The following is an 11,666-nucleotide window of genomic DNA, read 5'->3' as shown; positions in this document are numbered from 1 at the left end:
ATCAGACCTTTAGTTTGAATTTTTCTGTGACCTTGGATCAAAATGTATCCCTTTGACCTGTTTGCCAAATGGGTTATTGTGACCCCAGGTCAATGAAGGAACATGTGGAACAGTTTCACATGATTCAAAATGCCCACAGCTTTATGGTCGCTTTGTGTCTCCCTTCCCACGCCAACTTCCTCTGGTTCCTGATCTTTCAGCTCATTGTTCTTGATGATACTTGACTGTTTGTCCCACTTTAATATGTTTTTCAGAATAGAAAACTGCTAATTTTCTGATAGAGAATGACTGCAGAGCTAGAAAAGTGTGAATTGACTTAATATGAAAACTATTATTTTTGTGTTAGAGGTTGCCTTGTAGTTGAACACAAAGATAATTCCTTATTGGCCACCGTAGCCCTGACAGCAAGGATAAAATAACACTCCAAGAAACCCAAACTTTCCCCCCAAAACAAACAAACAAAAAAACAAAACAAAACAAAACAAAACAGCAGAGCCACTGTGGGTCATGCTTCTGATAGAGAAGCTGTTCATTCAGTGGTGGGTTAGAATTTCTGATATGTAGACAAGCTGTAAACAAGTCGTAGAAAACCAGAAGGACTAAAACTCTATTCTCATTTAGGAACCCAACCCCTGTATGAAGACACACGTCTCCCAGCACATTATAATTAAGGCTTTATTCTCCACCCACAGATGGCTTACCAGCTTTAATTGTTAAAAAATCAATAGTAAAACCAAGTGTAGCTGTTTTTATTTTCTTAGGTCAAAAGTTAGAGTGGACATAAAACATTAGATGTAGATGAGGCTAATCTACACCTTGAGGTTCCACTCTAAAACTCTGTCACAGATTTAACACTGACAGCTGACAGTGTTTAGATTAAATTAAATTACTTTTTTTTTCTAAAGACATTTAGTTTCACTTCTTAATCAAACGTATGCGGGCCGCTTTTTCTATATCCTGGACAAAAGGAGCAAACGGGACGGTGTTAAAAGGAAAACAAAGACATATTCTGGCATGTCAAAAATCTGAAAAACTGAATCTCGATTTGTCTCTAACCTTTCGCTCCAGAGCCATTAGTGTCATTCTGGGTGACAAGTGGAAGAAGATGAAGAACGAGGAGAGGAGGATGTACACCATGGAGGCCAAGGCCCTGGCCGAAGAGCAGAAAAGGCTCAATCCAGACTGTTGGAAACGTAAAAGAACCAACTCGGTAAGGACCAAAATCAGATATCACGCACCGATTTCTATTTCACAACCATTTCCACATTGCACACTGACATTGCATTTTTATGGTTTTAAACATGGGTCCAGTCTGCTGTGTATCTACAACTCCTGTTGTCTTTGCACAGGGTTCCCAGCAGACCTAGATAATCTACCCACATCCCTGGCTGCTGTTGTTTTGGCATGGAGAGGTGCTGGACAGAGTCTGATGGACCGCTTGATGCCTCTTTGCTCTCCTGTATTCTTGAGACTCGACTGTGATGCTGAATTCACTTGCTTTTTATAACCATGAAACATTATAGTGACAAAACAGAGTTATGAGATATATATACAAAGCATTTAATCTAGTCACTAACAGTGCATATATTTTCTTATATCTTTAATGTCAAAAATGGTCTTATTCCTCTGAAATAAGAATGAATTTCAGGTTATTTCATATCTAGTGGTGGGAAAACATGAGAGCCTGTGGTGCTATGCTTCAGTCAAAAAAAAAAAAGACAAAAGGGGGAATTTCAGATAACTTTTTCAAACCTGTTCATAGTGATATTTTTAATATTCAGTATATTGCACAGATAGATAATCTATTAAAACATTTTGTATTACAGTATACAGCATATTCTGCCACTGAACTATGGCAAACAGTTTGTGATTACTGCCCTGCAAGTCTTTAGGTCGTTTTTGCCCGACCACCCGGTCACATGATGACAGGGCTTTCCGCATGCGGTGGTGGGTTTATACTCAGTCATAAAGCACTTCAGGCTTTCACTGTAAGTGTTTATTTCTTCTGCACTTTATATAAATATGTAATCTAATCCTATACAGCCATTGTATACAGGGGGAAACTGTATAATACAGCTCGTCTCTTGACAGTTAGCCATTTGACACAATCGTGGCCCAGCAGCCATGCTCTGCTTTCAGGTTTCTCTTAAATTTTAAATGCTTTTGTTCATAATGTACAGGTTTTACAGCACCAACAACCTCTTGCACAAAATATCCTTGTATCATATTATAAATAATTTTTTAAAATTCTCTCCAGCTGTGTGTTTCTTTGGTGATTGGCTTTAAGTGTGAATATATTTTGACGTCTTTATAGCTTGTTCTGGTAATCCTTTGAGTAATTATCAGTTTCCTACATGAGCAAGTTTTAAAAGCTCTTAATATTCACTGAGCTGAAAGTCCAACTGGGAAAGACTGACAGTTTCATCACAGGTTAATGCAGTTTAATCTTTTGTTTGTCTACCACACCAAAGCCACCATGTACAAAGTTGTAAGTGTGCCGAATTCATTCTTGTGCTGAATGACAGCAGCGTTAAAGGCTTTAGCTGAATCTTATGCTCAGTGGACTCTGACCTTGGCATGCGCCCGTTTGTCTGTCTGTCTAATCTAAGCAATAATTTTAGGCGTTACATATATATGTATGGTTACCACCAGAGGGTGCAATCACCCAGTTTTTGTAAAGAGACAGTTGCTTTTTGATTCTTCCATGTCAATCTTCTCTTTATAAAAAATACCCTGATTTCTAGGTCATCATAAAGGGAACATGTATAAAAGCATGTGTGAATTTTACAAAATGATGCTTCAGCATGAAAAACAGAAAGAAAAAGATTTTCCTTTCTCCTTACTGTAATTAAACAATAAAAGAGTAATATAGTCCTCGGGTGATTGGTGCTCAAATAAAAGCATTTTTATGCTTATAAAAATTTTTGTGGGTCCCTGTTTGGCTGCTAGCACAAAATGGTAATTTTAAAACTGGCGAGAAAAACATGCCTCATAAAATAACAATGATCAACACCCTGCAGGCCTTTCAAGCATAGGAATCTAATTATAGCATATCCATAGCAGACTGCTCTAAAATAGTTGATGTTTAATACTTTATGGTGTTTTGAGGGGAATGAAAAGTTGAGTCTGACGTGCTTCTGGCTGAACGCTGTTGTACGTCTGAAAGGAGAATTAAAGAATGTCATAATTGTGGTGGAAAATTAAAAGCATTTTTCAAATCTTGTCACTGCTCTATAAATTAAAACAATGTATCACTGCCATAAGGATAACACAGAAACGGCTGTGGTGTCTTATTTATGAACATTAAGGTGTGGACAGTGAGCAAACCTGACACCTAACAGTAAAAACCCATAAGCTGTGTCCTCTCACATTTGGATTTTAAAGGTCTGCTGCTCTCACGTTTAACAAAAGGATGGAAACCCTTAAAAAAATCTTACAAAAATGCCATCTTGGATGATTTTTCTAGAAAACGAATAAAGATAGAGACAATTCATGTGAGAGGTCGCTGAGTTGCAATCCACACAGCCATCCAGAAAATTGCAATCATGGACAAATGACTTGCCTTCATGCATAAATCCCCTTTATTTTTGCAGGAAGAAATGACGAATACTAAAATGAAAAATTAGAATGGCGAGAAACTCAGGGGATCATCACTGCTGGCTTCCTCCTGAATCAAAAGCTGCACCTTAATCAAGGCTTTCTAATTAGGGGCAATTAGCTTTAGTAATTCACTGAGAGATAGCAGACTCTTGGTGTCTTTGTAAGAGCAAAATGTTTGGCAGTAATGTGTTAATGACATTTTTCTTATGGATACATGGCTGCCTTCCACACACACTAAGCATTACACATTTTAAAATCTGGTAAAGCACAAAAAAGAAGCTCTGTGGGACAAACATTGTGTGATATTATGTGAGTAGATTGCTGAATGCATGCAAGAGGCCTATTTGTCACATGTCGCAGTGTAAGATGCTTTGACGATTTAGGAAAAAAAAGGAGATGACTTGTAAAAAGGCAAGTCTTTACAGCCATCAGCAGCAGCTCACTTTTGCCTTGGCATCTGAAGAGAGCTGAACATGTTTGCAGGCTCACTGGGTTGTCAGTAGTGACGGGAAAGACGTATGTGTCACTTAAGTGAGCTACAAAAGGGTGCTTTTTAGGCAATCTAGGTCCACTTATTCCCCACCAGTCCACACAATCATGTCTGTTTGATAGATGTTTGAATTAAGGGAGCACAAGATACGATACTATCACGATACACTCACTGGCCAGTTTGTGAGGCGCACACATTCAACTCCTCCTCAAGGCAAACGTCTAATCAGCCAGTCGCATGACTGCAGCTCGATGCTTTTAGGCACAACTTTCTGAAGATCAAACTGAGCATCAGAACAGGAAAGAAATTGGGTTTAAGTGACTTTGAACATGGCATGGCTGTTGGTTGGTGCTAGTCTGAGTGTTTCAGAAAGTTTAGATCTACCAGGATTTTCCCACATAGCCATCTCAAATGTTTTCAGAGAATGGTCTGAAAAGAAGAAAACATCTAGTGAGCAACAGAAAATGCCTGGTTGATGTGAGAGATCACAGGAAAATAGTGAGACCGTGTGCAGAAGAACATCTCTAAATATATACAACACATCCATTCACGAAGCAGATGGGCAACAGACAGCAGAAGACCTCTCCAGTCAGCTAACAGCAGGAAACTGAGGCTGGATTGTTTAAATACCAGAGCCAAACAGGCTTATTGTGGCTGAATATGCCCATCCCTTTATGACAGTGTACCCATTTTTTGATGTGATGAAACAGGGGATTTCTATCATGGATGTGCAACTGTGTGATGCCAATATGTCAATATGGGCCGAAATCTCTGAGGAATGTTTCCAGCACCTTGTTGAAACTATGCAAAAGGTAAAAGGGTCAAATTCGGTACTGACAAGGTATTTGTAACAAAGTGACCAAGTATTCTCCAAATCTCATGATGTATTTTCAAGACTCAATTTTTGATTGATTTTGGTTACATCATGATACTTGTACAATACAAGAAATAAACACAACACTACAAAGGCCAAAAAAAGCAAAACTTGTGGATTTATTCATTACATTCCATCAGTGTGTATAAGGATTATCAATGTTATTCCAATAATAATAATAATAATAATAATAATAATAATAATAATAATAATAAGTATAATTCCAATAATGTGCCAGCTTAATTAGCTTAGTGAAATGTTTTCCCTTATTATTTGAGTTTCTTCTTTACAGTCAGTTGGTCATTATGGTGATGTTACTAAAATTGGGACTAGAGTTCTCTTTAGAACGTCTGTATGTATTTACAAAAACATACAGTTTGTATATAACATGTCACAAGAGAATGTGATAGGATATACTGCTGCACTGAGTGTTTTTCCCCCATCCTACTACAAAATTTCTTGGTTGCTTAATTCTCCTTGAACTTTACTTGCACAGTGAATAATTTTAAATGCTGCTTTAAAATGCAAAGCTATCACTCGCAACAGTCTGACTCGGGGAACATAAAAAACAGTTAAAGGTTGGGATTTAAGAAAAAGACGAGCTCGTGATCTTTATCTAATATGCACGAACTTCTCATTAGGAGTTGATGCATATTAAATAAAAGGTTTGGAAGAGTGAGATGCCCCTGCATCTTTTTTCAGCCGTGTTAAGTCTACTGAAAAGCACTTTAATATTATCAATTTCACATTGCTGAAAAACACATTGCTGTGTTTTTCTTTTTTATTTAACTGATACTAGAAATAGACAAAAAAACCTACACTTTAGTTGCGTCAGAGAAAAGTCAGTACTTTTATTTCTTTTAGTTGCCCTAAAATACAAAACATAAATCCCAATTTGGCTGCCGAACACTCCGATTTTTGACAGCTCTGCTACCAAAGTGATGGATAAGCTCAGCACCGACCCTAAAAGATATTTGTCACTTTGCTTTTGTTCTACCTGCAAAGAGTCCAGAAAAGAATAGCGACTGTTATCTTGCCACTTTTGCCTTACTCAAGCAGAAACGCAGTCACCCCCTGTGATTTAAAATTGACCGCTGGAAGAAGAAGGTGTTGGTCCTTTCCATCAGAGCTGTGTGGGAAGGACCGACACCTATCATCACGAAATCTCTGCTCGCCGAGGTTAACGATGATTCAGGGGACGCCTTTTGATGCAGTGGCAGCATGTAGCAGGAGATCTGTCTGGTGGGAAAGTGCATGCCACAAAGACATGCACCCTAGAATTCACGTATGGTACAAAAACCAAGAAATCCACTATCCTGCGCACTACTCAGTTCGATTCAATTCATGTAGTGCCAAATCGCAACAACACTAATCATTTTTATTCATGTCAGAGATTTGGAACTTGATCTATAGATTTAAGTGTATATAATTAAATTATAAGACAGCTTGGACTTTTAAAATCAATCCTAATGCAGTTGAAAGAAAACATCGATTTAAAAGATATTTGAGTGTTTTTACTATTTAAAGTCTCAAACATTCCTCAGAGATTTTGGCCCATCTCGACACACACAGCCGTGATATAAGCCTCTGTAAATAAAACTGAATTGAATTGATAGAATTAGCTATTACAGCTGAAAAACAGAACAGCTGGAAGGCCTCTTCTGTTGCTGAGTTGTAGTAAAACCATGGGAATTGTAGTCTGTTTCCTGTTCTTAGCTCACAGCAGTGTACCTGTGTGGTCTTCTGCTTCGATGTTTATCGTGGTGTGTGTTCACAGATGCTCTTCCGCATACCTTGGTTGTTTAGTTTAGTTTGAGTAATCGTTTTTTTCAGTTATAAAATGGCCTGTATTTATATAGCGCTTTTACTAGTCCCTAAGGACCCCAAAGCGCTTTACATATCCAGTCATCCATCCACCCATTCACGCACACATTCACACACTGGTGATGGCAGCTACATTGTAGCCACAGCCACCCTGGGGCGCACTGACAGAGGCGAGGCTGCCGGACACTGGCGCCACCGGGCCCTCTGACCACGTTATAGGTTATAGGTCTTTTCCTATCAGGTCATCAACCAGACATGTTCACCCAGAGACCTGTCTTTCACTGGAGATTTTACTCCCTTTTTTGGACCATTTTCTGTAAACACTAGAGCTGGTTGTGAGATGTGATTGGCTAATTGGATATTTGCAATAATGAGCAGTTGAACATTTATATCTGATTTAGTAACCAAAAGAAAATCTTGGGCAATATATTGGTCCTAGCTCTAAAATACTCGGTTTTTGCACCACATAGAAAACACATGTACTTACAGAGTGAACTTTCATTTGTTAATGTATTCAATTAATTTTCATATACAAGCACATAATTGGCATTCAAGGACACCACTTCTGCGTCTCTTTGTGTGTCCTTCCTTCTCTAATAATATTCTATGACCTGCCGTACTACCATTCTTTTGTCCTTTAACACTGCCCACATTTCTGCCTGCCTATTGCGCTGTCCCTTGTGTTTCGGCGCTCTAATTGGATGGTGCGTGAACACTGTGAAAGGGGGGGAAATCGTTCCATTTTCTCGGTCCACAGGTTTCAGGCTGGGGAAAACTGGATTGAATAAACTCCTGCTGATAGAATTTGCACTTTGCTCTGACAGCTGAACAACAGAACAGCTGAAAGGACAGAAATCACACGAGTTGAACATTGCTCCAGAGAAGCCGCTGTTTCAGACTAATCTACACTAATGCTCAAAGAGTAGCTGCTGCCCTGGATTATGTGCGATAGCTGTTAATGTTAACAACGCACACTTTCTGCGTGACTGAGTTTGGAGTATGAAAAAAAAGTTGTGTCACAATTGGGTTACAGAACCTTTTAAAAACCAAGTAAACTGGGGCTGAAATGATCAGAGAATGAGAAGGGCAATGAAAAATTAAAACATTAATTTTGTTAATTAATATATAATTTAAGCTGCTTATGGTACAAAGTAAAATGTCAACATCATGAAAACCTGAGGACAGTTGTTAGAATGTGTCATTTTTGCATCACTTCATCCAGTGAGTGTTGTTAAAATCTATCAGGAGACATAAAAACTCAAAGAATCACCAAAACAACTGTGATCCACTACAGTACAGGTCAGAATATCAGGATAATTCAGTAAATATCTAGACTTCCCAACAAAAAGACTTCAAGCACTCCTCTAGCATGTCTTTGTCTGTTCACAGATGTCCTTAATTTTGATCCAAGCATCTAGAATCTAATTTGTCTGCTGTTAATATCTTTTTCTTCTTTATCTTTGTCTTCTTGTGTTTATCTTAATCCCTCGCTTCATGGGTCACTCCAACTCTTTTTATGTTCCTACTACAGCGAGAAGGCCTACATCCTGATGGTTTGCAGGTACCGTTTAACAAAGCTGCCAGCTGAAGTCATGTGAGGCAACTGCTTCTCAACCAGAGAAGACATCATTTCTTCCATTAAGGTTAGACCCATTTTCCCATTTTGTGCTGTTCTGTGAATAGAGTAGTATATAATGTTTGTACGAAATTTGGAAATGTCCTTGATAAAGTAGCTTGCATTTCTTAACCCCGAGAGTGTTCTGACAGTTTTAAAACAAGCCTTTTTTCCCCCACTTTGAGACATTTGTACCAGGGTAATGCTTCCGGGCATCCAGCTAGCCAGATTTATTACTCCTTTTATCAGCTGTGCTAACAGGACGGGAAAAGAGCTTTTGTACTGATGAATTAGCCTTTAACTAAGAAAAACTTGCATTAGGTCCAATACGCTGCTGGAACACAGTAACACAATGTAGATATTCTATTTAAAGTATCATTAACGATGTATGATTGTTGAATCCATTAATCTTTAATTGTCACAGATGACATTTATGATCAGTCTACTCAGTGGTAATGTATTTAGAAGTGATACCAATCAGCTTACTGCCTGTTATGTGTTGTATTCAACATATAATAATAACCCACAGAATGAGCGTGGATCTTGGGACTGGGACAGGAAGTGGTGCAGTGATTCATTCTCAAAAACTAACAATCAAGAAAAAATACTGTTAGTTCACTGCAAATGTAAAGGAAGTAAGAGAGAGGAAGCTAGAAAGCAAAAGGCATCTCTCACAGGAAAATATTAAACAAGATACAAGGAGCTTTTATTGCTGCTCGTATATTAATTGATTAATATTATTCAAGCAGTGAAACTGGAGGTTCACTTAGAGGCCCGAGTCAGTACATGACTAAAACCAGCCTCATATGCTCATTTCCTGTGTTTACTATAACGAAGGATACAACTCGAGCTCTGATAATGTAATTAACGTCTGTTCGAGATCAATAGCCCTAGAGCACGCAGCTAATGAGACTTCAAGACATGAAAGAGAGACGTATGAGTCAGGCATCAGACTCTGCTCACATTATGTTCCAGTGGGTTCACTGAGAGTGAATGGATGCTTAATAAATAGTTTTTCTATAAGGTGCCATAAAATACTGGTAGAATGTGGTCTCACTGGGAAATATAATTCATTGATTGTTCTCATATGTTTAGGTGGATTAAAAAAAATGCTTTTATTAAATTAAATCACTACTACCTCAACATAATGTTATTGCCCTCTTATTTGCTCAGGAGCCTTTGTGAGAAGCAGATTTGTTAAAACTGATAGAAGTATGAGTGGAAAAAAATGCTGTCAGATTTTCATCTGTTATGCAATACCATGTGGATCACGCCACACTGGCAATAGCTTAATTTTCCAGCATGACAATGAACCCAAACGCACAACTGAATACTGGTACTATTAGGCATGGACTGGCCTCCCCAGAGCCCAGAGCCTGGACCTTAATATTATTGAAGCAGTGTGGGATCATCTTGACAGAGAACAGAAAAAAAAAGGCAAAGTGGAGCTTTGGATGTCCTTCAAGAAGCCTGAAGAAGACTACTTAAAGAAACGTAAGAGAGTTCAGGCTGTGTTCATTCCAAGTATTGACTTTGAAGCTCAATAATTGACTTATATATTGTATTTCGACATATGTTAGCAATAATTTAAATAAATTCAAGTGTGAGTGTAACTAATACATAAGCTACAATCTGATGCACTGCTAATAAGTGAGAGTAAGAGAGAGATTAATTTGACTATGAATCTGTGAAGGAAATCCTTTTAATCAGCATGTTGTGGGGTGTGGTTTGTGGCTCAGCTGGAGGGGTGGAGCAGTGAGTTCAGGGTGTGGTGTCAGGGGAGGCTGACTCACACATCTGACCTCCATCATTTGATCATGTCTCTCCATTTGAATATGTCGCTGGAATAAGAAGACAAAACTGTCTGCACCGTGAAACAGGAGGGGAGGTGAGCTGAAAGCTGCCGCAAAGACACTCTGAAAATAATAATACTCAACCTACAACCCTGTGCGCGTGGGTCCTTTATTGTGTTACACTACATAACGATACTAAATATCCCAAACAAAAGCCCAGGAAGCCGCAGAGAAGGGTAACAATACAGGTTAACAACACTGCTGCTCTGAGACATCCAGACATTGTTGTTACTAAACTCCCACAGGTGCCTTACACACTCTTCTCAAAACCTTTTTACCATCTCTGAACCTTTGCTGTTTAATTTCATTATCTTAATCCTGACTTAATCAGGCTCCAGCAATTTCCATATGAATTAAAAGGAGAATTTCAGCGCTAATGACTGTGTGTAGTGGTGTTTGTATGCTTCCATAGACAGGCAATGACAATGCCTTTGCACAAAGCAGGGGGGTTCATTGTAGACCAAAGCCTCTGTTAAAGTACATGTCATTTTAAGTATTCCTATACAGTATTTAAAGAAATATATCAACCTTTTTTTGATTGGAGAATAGAGGGTGAACAGGAAGCAAGACTCGAACACAGGACCCTGCAGCCTGTCAGCATATTGTAAGTCTTCAGCAGCGGTAGCAGGTCTGTGAGGCAGCAGATCATGCGTACAATGACAAAGAATGATGGAAACAACTGTTCATCTTGTGTGCTTAGCCCTTTGGCCTACTAACACCAGCTTATCATCACAGTCCTAGTCTTGTTAGACCTTACCTCTTTCTTTGACACAGTTAATCATACCATCCTGATAAACAGACTGAGAGACCTGGTTCGGATGTCTGGCTCTGTTCTAGACTGGTTTTCATCCTACATATCTGAAAGGAGTTTTAGTGTATCTGCAAACCAGATTATGTCAAAATCTACATAGCTGCTGTGGGGAGCTCCTCAGGGCTCCGTGCTGGGACCTATTCTGTTTTCAATATACATCCTTCCTTTAGGCTAGATAATACTGTAGTTTCCTGATGTATCTGATCATCTTTTTGCTGACGATATTCAGCTATACTACTCATTTAAGCCTTCTGAAGTTCATAAGATCAAAGTTCAGAAACTTTGATTATTGCACCAGACAGTGCAATGTCTGATATTAAACAGCGACTGGGTGATTTAGGTTCCTCACAGAAGCATAACCTTAGAAATCTAAATGCTATTTTTGATTAAGCTTTTTCTTTGGAGGGAAATTTAAATCAGATAGTAAGAATCTGCTTTTTTCACTTGAGGAACTTTTCAAAACTTAGATCTATCATGTCACCAAGTGAACTTGAGATGATAATCCATGCTTTTGTCTCTACAACACTCGACTACCGTAACAGTCTGTTTACTTGTCTAAACAAGAAAGGGCTAGCTCGTCTACAGGTTGTTCAAAACTC

At 38.6% G+C, this 11,666-nt stretch overlaps 1 protein-coding gene across 3 annotated transcripts in view; it reads left to right on the top strand.

Annotated features, from left to right (window-relative positions):
- Positions 1–2,252, top strand: part of hbp1 (HMG-box transcription factor 1) — a 9,154-nt gene extending 6,902 nt beyond the window's left edge. For all 3 annotated transcript variants that reach the window (XM_005728077.1, XM_013909599.1, XM_005728078.1), the window contains exons 10-11: positions 1,069–1,210; positions 1,350–2,252. In XM_005728077.1, the coding sequence (XP_005728134.1) occupies positions 1,069–1,210; positions 1,350–1,367 (160 nt within the window). In that variant the 3' untranslated portion in view covers positions 1,368–2,252. The remainder of the gene's footprint in view (positions 1–1,068; positions 1,211–1,349) is intronic.
- Positions 2,253–11,666: the final 9,414 nt, after the last annotated feature.

Source organism: Pundamilia nyererei, unplaced genomic scaffold (genome assembly GCF_000239375.1).
Source record: "Pundamilia nyererei isolate P.nyererei 1_Seehausen unplaced genomic scaffold, PunNye1.0 scaffold00027, whole genome shotgun sequence".
Classification (NCBI taxonomy): domain Eukaryota; kingdom Metazoa; phylum Chordata; class Actinopteri; order Cichliformes; family Cichlidae; genus Pundamilia; species Pundamilia nyererei.
This window is presented reverse-complemented; position numbering and strand designations above follow the sequence as displayed.